This window comes from Pseudophryne corroboree, chromosome 1 (genome assembly GCF_028390025.1).
Source record: "Pseudophryne corroboree isolate aPseCor3 chromosome 1, aPseCor3.hap2, whole genome shotgun sequence".
In the NCBI taxonomy this organism is placed as follows: domain Eukaryota; kingdom Metazoa; phylum Chordata; class Amphibia; order Anura; family Myobatrachidae; genus Pseudophryne; species Pseudophryne corroboree.
The window spans coordinates 586,948,909-586,966,099 of record NC_086444.1 but is presented as its reverse complement, the minus strand read 5'-3'; the positions used below and the strand labels follow the sequence as shown (position 1 = coordinate 586,966,099).

General features: G+C 47.2%; 1 protein-coding gene across 2 annotated transcripts in view; it reads right to left on the bottom strand.

Moving 5' to 3' along the window:
• Positions 1 to 4,216: 4,216 nt before the first annotated feature.
• Positions 4,217 to 17,191, bottom strand: part of TRMT10B (tRNA methyltransferase 10B) — a 72,631-nt gene continuing 59,656 nt past the window's right edge. For both annotated transcript variants that reach the window (XM_063914225.1, XM_063914226.1), the window contains exons 8-9: positions 13,564 to 13,687; positions 4,217 to 4,399 (exon numbers count right to left, since the gene is read on the bottom strand). In XM_063914225.1, the coding sequence (XP_063770295.1) occupies positions 4,290 to 4,399; positions 13,564 to 13,687 (234 nt within the window). In that variant the 3' untranslated portion in view covers positions 4,217 to 4,289. The remainder of the gene's footprint in view (positions 4,400 to 13,563; positions 13,688 to 17,191) is intronic.

The window sequence follows — 17,191 nt, the reverse complement described above, 5'->3', positions numbered from 1 at the left end:
ACCCAGTTGAATTTCCTCCGTCGGGCCTTACTGGCCTCGCACCACGCAACATATTTTCGCCAATTGCGGTGATAATGTTTTTGCGGTTACATCCTTCCTGGCTTTGATCAGGATAGGGATGACTTCATCCGGAATGCCTTTTTTCCTTCAGGATCCGGCGTTCAACCGCCATGCCGTCAAACGCAGCCGCGGTAAGTCTTGGAACAGACAGGGTCCTTACTGGAGCAGGTCCCTTCTTAGAGGTAGAGGCCACGGATCCTCCGTGAGCATCTCTTGAAGTTCCGGTTACCAAGTCCTTCTTGGCCAATCCGGAGCCACGAATATAGTGCTTTCTCCTCTCCATCTTATCAATCTCAGTACCTTGGGTATGAGAGGCAGAGGAGGGAACACATACACTGACTGGTACACCCACGGTGTTACCAGAGCGTCTACAACTATTGCCTGAGGGTCTCTTGACCTGGTGCAATACCTGTCGAGTTTTTTAATCATGTGGACGACTTCTGGGTGAAGTCCCCACTCTCCCGGGTGGAGGTACTAGCCCTTTGGGGAGACAGAGGGAGAGTATGCCAGCACACACCAGAGCGCTATATATATATATATATATACAGGGATAACCTTATATAAGTGTTTTTCCCCTTATAGCTGCTGTATGTTTTAATACTGCGCCTAATTAGTGCCCCCCTCTCTTTTTTTAACCCTTTCTGTAGTGTAGTGACTGCAGGGAAGAGCCAGGGAGCTTCCCTCCAACTGAGCTGTGAGGGAAAATGGCGCCAGTGTGCTGAGGAGATAGGCTCCGCCCCCTTTTCGGCGGCCTTATCACCCGTTTTTTTGTATATTCTGGCAGGGGTTAAATACATCCATATGGCCCAGGAGCTATATGTGATGTATTTTTTGCCATGTAAGGTATTTTTATCATGTTTTATTGCGTCTCAGGGCGCCCCCCCCAGCGCCCTGCACCCTCAGTGACCGGAGTATGAAGTGTGCTGAGAGCAATGGCGCACAGCTGCAGTGCTGTGCGCTACCTTATTGAAGACAGGAACGTCTTCTGCCGCCGATTTTTCCGGACCTCTTCGCTCTTCTGGCTCTGTAAGGGGGCCGGCGGCGCGGCTCCGGGACCCATCCAGACTGGGCCTGTGATCGTCCCTCTGGAGCTAATGTCCAGTAGCCAAGAAGCCCAATCCACTCTGCACGCAGGTGAGTTCGCTTCTTCTCCCCTTAGTCCCTCGATGCAGTGAGCCTGTTGCCAGCAGGTCTCACTGAAAATAACAAACCTAAACTAAAACTTTCACTAAGAAGCTCAGGAGAGCCCCTAGTGTGCACCCTTCTCGTCGGGCACAGAAATCTAACTGAGGCTTGGAGGGGGGTCATAGGGGGAGGAGCCAGTGCACACCAGTTAGTCCTAAAGCTTTCTTTAGATGTGCCCAGTCTCCTGCGGAGCCGCTATTCCCCATGGTCCTTACGGAGTCCTCAGCATCCACTTAGGACGTTAGAGAAAATGGGAGTTCCGAAGGAAACACAATCTCACCCTTGCCGCTGTGGGTAATGAGCTGACCAGTTGGGTGTCATGGTTGAACCCACGAAATTGGTTCTCTGGTTTAGGAGAATGGACTTAAGGAATTATCATGGATGTAGGGAAATTTCTTTTGTGTATTCTGGGTGTCATCATATTGATCGGTCTGATATTTAGATGCGTTCGGGTTTTAACAAAGTGTAAACGTAGCGCCCGAGTGATGAGTTTAAGAAGTGAAGATACTGTAATAACAACAACTGATTTGGTTTATGACCCAATGATAGAGACAATGTTGTGATGAAAATGTGATTCCACGGTCCGTTTCTTTCACCCGTTTCTCCTTTGTTTTCCTCCAAGGTACAAAGACATCCGCTTGGAAGAAGAATTTGACAACCTTTTACACAGACAACTGATGGACTATGCCATAGACCCCCATATCCCTAGTAACTTTAATTTTACGCTAGCCCAACATTTTTTGTAAGTCTATGGACATTGAGAAAGCTTTTGCTTGCATTATTGGCAAAAACCTAAGGAGACTACAGTCAACATGTACATCGAGACAAGACAAGACAAGAGACAAGACAAGACCTCAATCGGCAAATGTATATTAAACTCACATAGTTTATCACTGCATTTACCATAATTGCTTCTTATCTTCATCTCTACAACCTTCAGGTAATGACACACATAGTCGATAGGGAATATAGGTACAGATATCAGCACTCACATATCCCCCTATTCATGTATCATCAACTAAAATGTGCTCCCCCATTTTGTTGCAACCAAAAGCCGAAAAGAGCTCGGTAAAGTTTGACAGCCCATCCACAGACCCTTAATACGGGATAAGAAGGAATTCAAATGTATACTTCGCAATACCTCGAAGCTTGATTTAAAACACGTACGGCACGATGATACATGACCCCCCAAACATGGATTCATACACACATACTTCTGCTATCTCACTAGGTCATACTGTTTTCCCACCTTCTCCTCTTTTCCCCTACCCAATCATAGAAATGTATTATACATGACATATATTTTTCTCTTTTGAACTGTTTTAGGGAGTGGCAGTTATTGGTGACTGCCAAAGGGTGGACTGTCAAAGTCAGAAAAATATCACGCTACACACTGCCATATATGCACCTCATGCGAGTGCCTGCTGCGTGTGCATGAGCCCTCCCGTGCGTGCGCATACTCTCAGTTGCGTGCACCCGCAGGCGCACGGTATGCGCATTTACGGTAGAGTTTATGTGCGTCTAGCGGGCGACTCAATCGTAACATATTTTAGTCATATAATGTATTTTGTAGATTATGGTCCCTTTGATAGAATCTGAAAGTTTAGTTAATATAGCATGTTCGGGGACAGAGAGATCCCTCTTTGTTTGATACGAAGGGTCAGACAGGGGTTACACAGTGGTGTTTAGTATCCATCGGAAGAGAATATAATTAGCCATATTCCGGTGTTGGTTTGAAGCGGATTACTCGCTCGTGCGTATAGTTATGGACATAAGAAGTTTATGGACATTTACTATATTTGCACTTTATTACCCATGCGGCGGGAAACCCAGTTTCCCTCCCACCTGAGCAGTTTGAAATAGTCACAGCCCACCTGTATGAACCAACCTATGACCTTTTGTAATAATGCAGAGACGAATTCCTGTGTCCAATGAACAATAAGAATGTAGGGACCATTGTACTGTATTGTGTGTAGTGTATATAAGGTCAGCCAGCCTGAACAGCTCCCCCACTCTCTCCACAAAGGGTTTTTCATATTGACAAACTTGGGGTCTGGTACCAGGCTGCGCTGCGATCGTTCCCAGTGTGTGTGTGTGTGTAAGTAATTCTCTGTAATCATCTCGCTCTTTGTTTGTATTGGCCACATTCTCTCTCTCTCTCTTTTTGTTTAGTTTAAGATTGTAATATTATTGTATGTTTATGTCTAGATATTCTGTTAGATTTATATGTTAGTATGTAGTGTATGACTTGTAAACTGTTTTTCCCCTTTTCGATATAACTTAAAGCTTGATAGTAAAGGTGTTGGATCCTTAGCACGGAATTGTGTGTTCATTATATTGCAGAGGGTAATAGGAGCGTCTCTATCGCTCAAACAGCTTTAGTGTAAACAAGGTTAAGCAGCGTTATATCGCTACAGTGTTTCAGTACAAGGTCTACAGTATAAGAATATCCTTTCTGTGTGTTATATTCAAGGTCTACTGATTGTTATCTCGTGAGCGTCTGCGCCGCTCGTGATCTCCTCGTGGTCTCGAGCGTCCGCTACGCTGATAGCGTAGCATTACGGTAGTCGCTCACCTATAGTGTGCCCGATACCAACAGCGTATTCTCGCGAGTGTTTGTGTCGCTCGAGCGGCTCGCTCCCGATACAGCGTCCGCTACGCTAAGGGCGTACCCTTACGGTACCTCGTGCGCCAATTGCTTACTGTGTCTCTTAACCTCTTTATAGTGTGTTATATAGGATAAATATTAGGCTTTATCACCAGCATCCTCTAGGACGTAAGAGAAATATTTAAAGGTTAATTCCATGATACCTTTTGCGGTGAAATGCTTTCTCTAATTCAAGAATTTATGAAAAACATAAAAAGCAAGGTTTTTTTTATTTTTTATTTAAATACCCTACTACAACAATCTTTCTATATTACAGTAACTTCCAATAGGGTTTTTATATTGGTAAAAATAGTTTTCTCAAAATAAATTCTAAAAATAATTTAATATACTTAGATTAAAATGTAAAATATAAATATATGAAGAGCAGATTTGTTTTTCACAGTGTAATTTCATCACGGAGAACAAAGCCTTTTCCTGGTGAAACTCCGGCTTTCAGTGCTTCTGGCCAGCTATGCGTTCCATGGTAAGTGCATAACACATCAAACACTAGAGCAAAAAACAAACAATTATTTTTCTAGGTATACATTGTACTCCCAAAATGCTGCAAAACAATGGTAAGTATCTTTGTACAAAAAGAGAGACGGGTATAGAAAGACAGGTTGGGTTTATTTTGTCATCACGGTAATGTAGACAAGCGTGAACATGGAAATTTATGTAGACAAAACATTCCTGATGGTCTACTGGTGACTTAAATTTCTGGTCTGGCGGTCAACCGATTGTGACTTCCGGTTGTTCCTGCGGCGAATAGCACTAACTTTCCCCTTAGTGTCTAACCCCCCACTGCTGCAGTCTAACTAACCCACCAGTCGTTGCAGAATATTAACATGTCAAAATAATTACTGTATCCCTAGAAAGACATGAAGTCTTGATTTTGAGCAGAGCATCATTATGAAGTCAGAAGAATCTCAATCCATGCACAGCGGTAATGTCGCTCAAAGTCATGAGGCATACAAACAGAATCAAGAGCATTTGCATTCATTAATAAATGGAACGTTAAAATAATTGTTCCATCTATCAGCACAAGTTCTCTTTGTTATATAAATCTTAAACTAAAGTGATAAAGGTTGTACTCTAATTTTGATGCTTTAACCAAAGGTATAGTGCACCAGGTAATGATAGTCTCAATTTCAGTTTGGTTTGTGTATTGTACACATCTAGCACATACATTAACACATTCATAATACCATAGGTGTCTGCTCGGAAAGCAATAGTATTATGACTAGGGCCGGATTAACAATGGGGTGGGTGGAGCTGCAGCTCTAGGCCCTCCCATGAAAATATGCCCACAGGAGACTGACACGAGTCAACAGGCAAAAAAATGGGATGCTACGAAAGGGAATGGGACACTGTTGCAGCCACTGGGTGGGGGTTGCAGTTAAAATGCCGGCTGTTGGGATTCCGGCATTTAGGATACCAATGCCGAAATCCCAACAGCCGGAATCCTGGCGCACCAGGGCTATTCACACTCGTGGGTGTCCACGATAGTCATAGCGGGAATAGATTCAGTGGCGAGCGTAGCGAGCCACTGAGCCCGCAAGGGGACTCTTAGCGCTCACCCCACTGCCGGCATTCTGGCGGGCGGGATGCCGCTGTTGGGAATATTGACAGCCGGAATACTGCCTGCCGGTAAAAATAAAATTTTACTCACCGGTAAATCTATTTCTCGTAGTCCGTAGTGGATGCTGGGACTCCGTAAGGACCATGGGGAATAGCGGCTCCGCAGGAGACTGGGCACAACTAAAGAAAGCTTTAGGACTACCTGGTGTGCACTGGCTCCTCCCACTATGACCCTCCTCCAGACCTCAGTTAGGATACTGTGCCCGGAAGAGCTGACACAATAAGGAAGGATTTTGAATCCCGGGTAAGACTCACACCAGCCACACCAATCACACCGTATAACTCGTGATACTATACCCAGTTAACAGTATGAAATATAACTGAGGCTCTCAACAGATGGACTTAACAATAACCCTTTAGTTAAACAATAACTATATACAAGTATTGCAGACAATCCGCACTTGGGATGGGCGCCCAGCATCCACTACGGACTACGAGAAATAGATTAACCGGTGAGTAAAATCTTATTTTCTCTGACGTCCTAAGTGGATGCTGGGACTCCGTAAGGACCATGGGGATTATACCAAAGCTCCCTAACGGGCGGGAGAGTGCGGATGACTCTGCAGCACCGAATGGGCAAACTCTAGGTCCTCCTCAGCCAGGGTGTCAAACTTGTAGAATTTAGCAAATGTGTTTGACCCCGACCAAGTAGCTGCTCGGCAAAGTTGTAAAGCCGAGACCCCTCGGGCAGCCGCCCAAGAAGAGCCCACCTTCCTTGTGGAATGGGCTTTCACTGATTTAGGATGCGGCAGTCCAGCCGCAGAATGTGCTAGCTGAATCGTACTACAGATCCAGCGAGCAATAGTCTGCTTTGAAGCAGGAGCACCCAGTTTGTTGGGTGCATACAGGATAAATAGCGAGTCAGTTTTTCTGACACTAGCCGTCCTGGAAACATAAATTTTCAGGGCCCTGACTACGTCCAACAACTTGGAAGCCTCCAAGTCTTTAGTAGCCGCAGGCACCACGATAGGTTGGTTCAAATGAAAGGCTGATACCACCTTAGGGAGAAACTGGGGACGAGTCCTCAATTCTGCCCTATCCATATGGAAAATTAGATAAGGGCTTTTACATGACAAAGCCGCCAATTCTGACACACGCCTGGCCGAAGCCAAGGCCAACAGCATGACCACTTTCCACGTGAGATATTTTAATTCCACGGTTTTAAGTGGCTCAAACCAATGTGACTTTAAGAAATCCAACACCACGTTGAGATCCCAAGGTGCCACTGGAGGCACAAAAGGGGGCTGAATATGCAGCACTCCCTTAACAAAAGTCTGAACTTCAGGTAGCGAAGCCAGTTCTCTCTGGAAGAAAATCGATAGAGCCGAAGTCTGGACCTTAATGGAACACAATTTTAGGCCCATAGTCACCCCTGACTGTAGGAAGTGCAGAAAACGGCCCAGCTGAAATTCCTCCGTTGGGGCCTTCCTGGCCTCACACCACGCAACATATTTTCGCCAAATGCGGTGATAATGGTTTGCGGTCACTTCTTTCCTAGCTTTAATCAGCGTAGGAATGACTTCCTCCGGAATGCCCTTTTCCTTCAGGATCCGGTGTTCAACCGCCATGCCGTCAAACGCAGCCGCGGTAAGTCTTGGAACAGACAGAGCCCCTGCTGCAGCAGGTCCTGTCTGAGCGGCAGAGGCCATGGGTCCTCTGAGATCATTTCTTGAAGTTTCGGGTACCAAGCTCTTCTTGGCCAATCCGGAACAATGAGTATAGTTCTTACTCCTCTTCTCCTTATTATCCTCAGTACCTTGGGTATGAGAGGAAGAGGAGGGAACACATAAACCGACCGGTACACCCACGGTGTCACTAGAGCGTCCACAGCTATCGCCTGAGGGTCTCTTGACCTGGCGCAATATCTTTCTAGCTTTTTGTTTAGGCGGGACGCCATCATGTCCACCTGTGGCCTTTCCCAACGGTTCACAATCAGTTGGAAGACTTCTGGATGAAGTCCCCACTCTCCCGGGTGGAGATCGTGCCTGCTGAGGAAGTCTGCTTCAAAGTTGTCCACTCCCGGAATGAACACTGCTGACAGTGCTAACACGTGATTTTCCGCCCATCGGAGAATCCTTGTGGCTTCTGCCATCGCCGTCCTGCTTCTTGTCCCGCCCTGTCGGTTTACATGGGCGACTGCCGTGATGTTGTCTGACTGGATCAGTACCGGCTGGTTTTGAAGCAGGGGTTTTGCCTGACTTAGGGCATTGAAAATGGCCCTCAGTTCCAGAATATTTATGTGTAGGGAAGTCTCCTGACTTGACCATAGTCCTTGGAAGTTTCTTCTCTGTGCGACTGCCCCCCAGCCTCGAAGGCTGGCATCCGTGGTCACCAGGACCCAGTCCTGTATGCCGAATCTGCGGCCCTCTTGAAGATGAGCACTTTGCAGCCACCACAGCAGAGACACCCTGGTCCTTGGAGACAGGGTTATCAGCCGATGCATCTGAAGATGCGATCCGGACCACTTGTCCAACAGGTCCCACTGAAAAGTCCTTGCATGGAACCTGCCGAATGGAATTGCTTCGTAGGAAGCTACCATTTTTCCCAGGACTCGCGTGCAGTGATGCACCGACACCTGTTTTGGTTTTAGGAGGCCTCTGACTAGAGATGACAGCTCCTTGGCCTTCTCCTCCGGGAGAAACACTTTTTTCTGTTCTGTGTCCAGAACCATCCCCAGGAACAGTAGACGTGTCGTAGGGACCAGCTGTGACTTTGGAATATTTAGAATCCAACCGTGCTGTTGTAGCACCTCCCGAGATAGAGCTACCCCGACCAACAACTGCTCCCTGGACATCGCCTTTATCAGGAGATCGTCCAAGTACGGGATAATTAAAACTCCCTTTTTTCGAAGGAGTATCATCATTTCGGCCATTACCTTGGTAAATACCCTCGGTGCCGTGGACAGACCAAACGGCAACGTCTGGAATTGGTAATGACAATCCTGTACCACAAATCTGAGGTACTCCTGGTGAGGATGGTAAATGGGGACATGCAGGTAAGCATCCTTGATGTCCAGTTATACCATGTAATCCCCCTCGTCCAGGCTTGCAATAACCGCCCTGAGCGATTCCATCTTGAACTTGAATTTTTTTATATATGTGTTCAAGGATTTCAAATTTAAAATGGGTCTCACCGAACCGTCCGGTTTCGGTACCACAAACATTGTGGAATAGTAACCCCGTCCTTGTTGAAGGGGGGGCACCTTGACTACCACCTGCTGGGAATACAGCTTGTGAATTGCCTCTAGCACTGCCTCCCTGCCTGAGGGAGTTGTTGGCAAGGCAGATTTGAGGAAAACGGCGGGGGGGGGGGGGGGGGGGGGGGAGACGTCTCGAATTCCAGCTTGTACCCCTGAGATACTACTTGAAGGATCCAGGGATCCACCCGTGAGCGAGCCCACTGATTGCTGAAGTTTTTGAGACGGGCCCCCACCGTACCTGGCTCCGCCTGTGGAGCCCCAGCGTCATGCGGTGGACTTGGAGGAAGCGGGGGAGGACTTTTGCTCCTGGGAACTGGCTGTATGCTGCAGCTTTTTCCCTCTACCTCTGCCTCTGGGCAGAAAGGACGCGCCTTTAACCCGCTTGCCCTTATGGGGCCGAAAGGACTGTACCTGATAATACGGTGCTTTCTTTGGCTGTGAGGGAACATGGGGTAAAAATGCTGACTTCCCAGCTGTTGTTGTGGAAACGAGGTCCGAGAGACCATCCCCGAACAACTCCTCACCCTTATAAGGCAAAACTTCCATGTGCCTTTTAGAATCTGCATCACCTGTCCACTGCCGAGTCCATAACCCTCTCCTGGCAGAAATGGACATTGCACTTATTTTAGATGCCAGCCGGCAAATATCCCTCTGTGCATCTCTCATGTATAAGACTGCGTCTTTAATATGCTCTACGGTTAGCAATATAGTGTCCCTGTCTAGGGTATCAATATTTTCCGACAGGGAATCTGACCACGCAGCTGCAGCACTGCACATCCATGCTGAAGCAATAGCTGGTCTCAGTATAATACCTGTGTGTGTATATACAGACTTCAGGATAGCCTCCTTTCTATCAGCAGGCTCCTTTAGGGCGGCCGTATCCGGAGACGGTAGTGCCACCTTTTTTGACAAGCGTGTGAGCGCTTTATCCACCCTAGGGGATGTTTCCCAACGTGACCTATCCTCTGGCGGGAAAGGGTACGTCATTAGTAACCTTTTAGAAATTACCAGTTTCTTATCGGGGGAAGCCCACGCTTCTTCACACACTTCATTTAATTCCTCAGATGGAGGAAAAACTACTGGTAGTTTTCTCTCTCCAAACATAATACCCTTTTTTGTGGTTCCTGGGGTAACATCAGAAATGTGCAACACATTTTTCATTGCCTCAATCATGTAACGTGTGGCCCTATTGGAAGTTACATTAGTCTCATCGTCGTCGACACTGGAGTCAGTATCCGTGTCGACATCTGTGTCTGCCATCTGAGGTAGCGGGCGTTTTAGAGCCCCTGATGGCTTTTGAGACGCCTGGGCAGGCACAGGCTGAGAAGCCGGCTGTCCCATATTTGGTAGGTCGTCAAACCTTTTATGTAAGGAGTCGACACTGTCGCGTAATTCCTTCCACATAACCATCCACTCAGGTGTCGACCCCGCAGGGGGTGACATCACATTTATCGGCATCTGCTCCGCCTCCACATAAGCCTCCTCCTCAAACATGTCGACACAGCCGTACCGACACACCGCACACACACAGGGAATGCTCTGACAGAGGACAGGACCGCACAAAGCCCTTTGGGGAGACAGAGAGAGGGTATGCCAGCACACACCAGAGCGCTATATAACACAGGGATGAACACTATAACTGAGTGATTTTCCCTTATAGCTGCTTATATATATACTGCTGCGCCTAAATTTAGTGCCCCCCCTCTCTTTTTTACCCTTTGTAGTCTTGAAACTGCAGGGGAGAGCCTGGGAGCGATCCTTCCAGCGGAGCTGTGAGGGAAAAATGGCGCCAGTGTGCTGAGGGAGATAGCCCCGCCCCTTTTTCGGCGGACTTTCTCCCGCTTTTTTATGGATCCTGGCAGGGGTATTTTTCACATATATAGCCTCTAGGACTATATATTGTGATTATTTTGCCAGCCAAGGTTTAATATTGCTGCTCAGGGCGCCCCCCCCCCCCAGCGCCCTGCACCCATCAGTGACCGGAGTGTGAGGTGTGCATGAGGAGCAATGGCGCACAGCTGCAGTGCTGTGCGCTACCTTGTTGAAGACCGAAGTCTTCTGCCGCCGATTTTCAGGACCATCTTCATGCTTCTGGCTCTGTAAGGGGGACGGCGGCGCGGCTCCGGGACCGGACGATCGAGGTCAGGTCCTGTGTTCGATCCCTCTGGAGCTAATGGTGTCCAGTAGCCTAAGAAGCCCAAACTAGCTGCAAGCAGGTAGGTTCGCTTCTTCTCCCCTTAGTCCCTCGTAGCAGTGAGTCTGTTGCCAGCAGATCTCACCGAAAATAAAAAACCTAAAATATACTTTCTTTTCTAGGAGCTCAGGAGAGCCCCTAGTGTGCATCCAGCTCAGCCGGGCACAAGATTCTAACTGAGGTCTGGAGGAGGGTCATAGTGGGAGGAGCCAGTGCACACCAGGTAGTCCTAAAGCTTTCTTTAGTTGTGCCCAGTCTCCTGCGGAGCCGCTATTCCCCATGGTCCTTACGGAGTCCCAGCATCCACTTAGGACGTCAGAGAAACATATCTAATCCCTGGGCGGGACGGTCAGCATGCTGGGCAACCTGGTCCTGCGCTGGGTGGCCCCCAGCATGCGACAGAAAGGATTCAATCCAACCTGAATGGTGACCTTAGAACACATTGTGGATAGGGCCGGGGGCAGTGGGATAACACTTATCTTCTCGGTTCCTCTCAGTGACTGATAGGCTTGGAGCACACTGCGCTGATATATCATCGCTGTGCAACATGCTTCCAGCCAATCAGTGACTTAGTGCAGCCAGATCACAGGATACCAGCTCTTCTTTCGGCCCATACTGATGGAACACCTTCCTCAGGTCAGCATGGAGCTGCAGCACGGGGAGAGAGCAGCAGAAGCCGCCCTACTTATACAGTATGTGCTCTGATCCCGATGGTGCTGGAGAAGATACCGGGGAAGCGGCTTTCACTGAACGGAATCTACGAGGCCATCGCCCGATGCTTCTCATACTACTCCTGGCTACAGGAGGAGAGCTTGCATCAAAGAATTCACCACAATCTCAGCCTGAACCAGTGCTTCATTCACCGGCCCCACAAGAGGAAGATCAAAAGTGGCACAGAGCACAGTTCAATACCAGGAATTCTGGGATTGATGTTTTTCCAATCCCGAATCTTTGCATTACAAAACAGGGGAAGGATTGGATTCCCTAACAGATATGTCTTCATACATCATTGCTGCATCCCCTCTCAGTACGCCAGGTCCCCTGGTTACCACGTCTACTAGTGTCAGGCGTCTTTTTGCCGAAAAGATCGTCTATTAGGACACACCTTCAATACAAGTTACGTTGTGCTCCGTATACAGACACACACTATACAAGTGACACATTTTCGGCTGCATGGCATATTGAGGCTAGATATATATTAGGACACATCTGTACAGCCACTCTGTGTTCAACTCCGTATCAGCCACATAATATGAATGACGATAAAAGGCTACTGTATCTAGCACACTTACAGTAGTACTTGTAGCAGTGACTCAGAATTGCAATGTATATGCCATTACCTCTTTCTGGAGAGAATTAGATCTGTTCCCACAAAAATATATTGATCATGTCCTCTATAATGCTATATGTTTAACCATAAATATAAATCAGGCACTGAGTGAGCAATAAAGTTACAGAGCTTCCAACACTGGGTGCCTGCCCTATAAAGTCACTTCTGACATGTTTTGTACAATGTTAGTAGGCATACAATACCTAATTGGCCCATGATGTAACATTAAGTACCAATTCTATACTGTAGATTGCGTATTCAGGTTGGATCTCTAATCTTGCTAAAAAGCAGTTGTTGCGATCAAATAGTTGCTGTCCAAAAATAGAAAAAAATTGCCCATTGCAGAAATTGCGAACGCATCACAATGTGCGATGTATCGCATTACCATACGCAAATACTGAAACATCAAATAATTTTTCTATCTGCGCCAGGCAAGGTTGTCCACAATTCGGCATACGCAAGAGGCTGGAAGTAGTCATCGCTGACGTCAGAGACCCACCAGAAACACTCCTTGCCACGCTTGCGTTTTTACAAACACACCCACAAAACGCCATATTTCCTCCCCTAAACGCTGGCTTACTCTAAATCAAAATGCGGTTGCGTTGAAGCACAATGCATTCGCATAAATAACCGCTAATCGCAGGTGCACCCGCGTAACTGTGACCGCTAATCGCAGGTGCACCCGCGTAACTGTGAACACAGTCGATCGATAACCGCCCGGATTGCAATTCTCAAATTTTGCGATCCAACCTGAATAGGGTCCCAAATGTATGAAATAAGTGTGACACATACAATGATGTTCCACTACCCAACAGAGGGCCTTTGTAAGATTATGGGCCTTATTCAGTATTGCTAAAAAAGCAAAACCGCAACTGCTGACGACCGCATGCTGGAGGCTGCCCAGCATGCTAATAGCGGACAGCGATGCGATTGCAATTCTATTGCGGTCAATGAATAAGTGAAGCCCCCCTTCCTCCACAGCCTGGCTGCGAAGGCAGTCAGGCCGCCGCCATTTTCCTGTTTGCAGTGGCTGAGTGTGACGTCACGTGGCCACCCCAAACTCGCCCCCATTTCCTACGCCAAGCCTCCGCAACGCCGAGTTGACATCCCCCCAAAGTCGCCCATGACAATGAGGCAAGGCCGGCACCGCGTAGAATGGGGCCTGCGCGTGCTCAATGGGCCTGAACAGTGCATAATGCAATCACATCATAATCATGAGAGGCCCTTGTTGAATGACGTCCTATGTACGGATGTGGGATAAAAGTATTGTTAATGCATACTAAACAAACAATAGAATAAAATAAACTCACCTTGGTTAATAGCGAGTATCTCTGAGTGAAAGTTTTTTATATTTATGTTCTTAACCATGTATTCTTTTATTGGTAGCCGAGCAGTTTGTAGACCATTCTCTTTAGCTTTATGATATGTTACTTTCTAAATAATCAGAGTAAATATTCGGTCATACCGTACAAACAAGGAAATATACATATATTTATTTTTTTAAAGACATTTTTACAATAACAAATCATGGGTATACTAATTTGCAACACTTATTAAATATTCACAATGAAGGAGATGGGGTACTTTTATTAAGTGTTTTTCACAGAAAAAAAGAAAAAAAAATACCAGTATTAAATCTCAACCATCTAAACAGTAGTACTTTCATGAAGGTGCTAGTCACTTGATTTAGAAGGGTTTCACTACATACTGTACAGTTGGCATCTCCAATGATTACTTTTGGCACCTTTCAACACAGCCCTTCTAACACTCTGGGGTTGATGTATTAAGCCTGGAGAAGAGATAAAGCAGTGATAAGTGCAAGGTGATAACACACCAACCAATCAGCTCCAATATGTAAATTGACAGGAGCTGACTGGCTGGTGCATTATCACCTTGCACTTATCACTGCTTAGTCACTTCTCCAGACTTTGGGGTCTACTCATGAAGCAATGAAAAGTGTGGAGAAATGAAGTGTTGGAGAAGTTGCCCATGGCAACCAATCAACATTGAAGTAACATTTATAATTTGCATATAATGGTGTGTATTCAATAAGTGTCGGAAGCTGCCGTCTTGTCAGAAAGATAGCAGCTTCCGACTGATTCATTACCGGCAGCTTTTTTCCGACAAGTCGATTTCTGTCGGAATACATGCGGATCGCCACGTGTATTGTCGGAAGCGGAGCCAAACCTTGGCAACTTCTCCACAGGCTCACTTCTCCGCTCTTATCACTGCTTCACCAATAGACCGCTTAATACATCTGCTCGTAAAGTAGAAAGTGGTGTCAGACCTCACCTGCCGCGTGGCACTGAAGTAGATCAGTTGTCTCTGCTATATTTCAGTGCCAGGAATATGGAATTAATGGCAAGAGCTCGGATTCATTTCAAGATTTATGTGAAGTGTAAAACATCTTTAACCCAGTATAAAACATTTACCCGAGATATAAAAACTGAAAATTCATGTTCAATACATAGTATTATATTTGTGATAGTATTCTGTTAAATAAAAAGCTACATGAACATCTCCTACACAGGTTAATAGAAGAATGGTAAAGGTATGCTTATTTTATACCACAAAGGGGGATATTCAATTAACAGCGGTAATTGGTCCCCGGGGGCTATCTAATTAGCCCCGACAATATTGTAAATTTGTTTTTACCTTGCCGAGGCAGGAGAAAAAAAGTCCACAATAGAATACCCATTTTCATGATCGTGGCTGCGAAAACGGGATGCGATTAATATCCTGAGAAATACCGGCACTGGAATCCGGACACACAACAGAAAGGCGAGCAATAGTTTGCTTTGAAGCAGGCGCCCCAAGCTTGTTGGAAGCATACAGGATAAACAAAGATTCTGTTTTCCTGACCTTAGCCGTTCTGGCTACATAAACCTTCAAAGCCCCGACTACATCCAGTGACTCGGAATCCTCCAAGTCAGTAGTAGCCACAGGCACCACAATAGGTTGGTTTATATGAAAGGATGAAACCACTTTCGGCAGAAATTGTGGGCGGGTCCTCAATTCTGCTCTATCCGCATGGAAAACCAGATAGGGGCTTTTATGTGACAAAGCCGCCAACTCTGACACGCGCCTAGCCGAAGCCGAGGCTAATAGCATGACCACCTTCCACGTGAGATATTTTACTTCCACCGTCTTGAGTGGTTCAAACAAGTGTGACTTCAGGAAACTCAACACCACGTTAAGATCCCAAGGTGCCACTGGAGGCACAAAAGGGGGCTGAATATGCAGCACCCCCTTTACAAACGTCTGAACTTCAGGCAGAGAAGCCATGTCTTTTTGAAAGAAAATGGATAAGGCCGAAATCTGAACCTTAATGGAACCCAATTTAAGGCCCAAAGTCACTCCCGACTGTAGGAAGTGAAGGAAAAGCCCCAGCTGGAATTCCTCCGTAGGGGCATTCCTGGCCTCACACCAAGCCACATATTTTCGCCATATACGGTGATAAAGTTGAGCCGTCACATCCTTCCTAGCCTCTATCAGCGTAGGAATGACCTCATCCGAAATGCCTTTTTCTGCTAGGATCCGGCGTTCAACCGCCATGCCGTCAAACGCAGCCGCGGTAAGTCTTGGAACAGACAGGGCCCCTGTTGCACAAGTCCTGTCCTAGAGGCAGAGGCCACGGGTCCTCTGTGAGCATTTCTTGCAGATCTGGATACCAAGTCCTTCTTGGCCAATCCGGAACAAAGAGTATTGTTCTCACTCCTCTTTCCCTTATGATTCTCAGCACCTTGGGTATGAGAGGAAGAGGAGGAAATACATAGACCGACGGGAACACCCACGGTGTCACCGGTGCATCCACAGCTATCGCCTGAGGGTCTCTTGACCTGGCGCAATATCTCTGCAGCTTTTTGTTGAGGCGGGATGCCATCATGTCCACCTGTGGCAGTTCCCACCGACTTGCAATCTGCATGAAGACTTCTTGATGAAGTCCCCACTCTCCCGGGTGGAGGTCGTGCCTGCTGAGGAAGTCTGCTTCCCAGCTGTCCACTCCCGGAATGAACACTGCTGACAGTGCACTTACGTGATTCTCCGCCCAGCGAAGAATTCTGGTGGCTTCTACCATCGCCACCCTGCTCCTTGTGCCGCCTTGGCGGTTTACATAAGCCACTGCGGTGATATTGTCTGACTGAATCAGAACCGGTTGGTCGCGAAGCAGGGACTCCGCTTGACGTAGGGCGTTGTATATGGCCCTTAGTTCCAGGATGTTGATGTGAAGGCAAGTCTCCTGACTTGACCACAGCCCTTGGAAATTTCTTCCCTGTGTGACTGCCCCCCACCTTTAGAGGCTTGCATCCGTGGTCACCAGGACCCAGTCCTGAATGCCGAATCTGCGACCTTCGAGAAGGTGAGCACTCTGCAGCCACCACAGGAGAGACACCCTGGCCCTGGGGGATAGGGTGATTAACCGATGCATCTGAAGATGTGATCCGGACCACTTTTCCAGCAAGTCCCATTGGAAGGTCCTCGCATGGAACCTGCCGAAGGGAATGGTCTCGTATGATGCCACCATCCTTCCCAGGACTCGAGTGCAGTGATGCACTGACACCTGTTTTGGTTTTAATAGATTCCTGACCAGTGTCACGAGCTCCTGAGCTCTCTCTATCGGGAGATAAACCCTTTTCTGGTCTGTGTCTAGGATCATGCCTAGGAGAGGCAGATGAGCTGTAGGAACAAACTGCGACTTTGGAATATATAGAATCCAGCCGTGTTGCCGTTACACTTCCAGAGAAAGTGATACGCTGTTCAGCAACTGCTCTCTTGATCTCGCTTTTATGAGGAGATCGTCCAAGTACGTGATAATAGTGACACCTTGCTTCCGCAGGAGCACCATCATTTCCGCCATTACCTTGGTGAATATTCTCGGGGCCGTGGAGAGACCAAACGGCAACGTCTGAAATTGGTAATGACAATCCCGTACCGCAA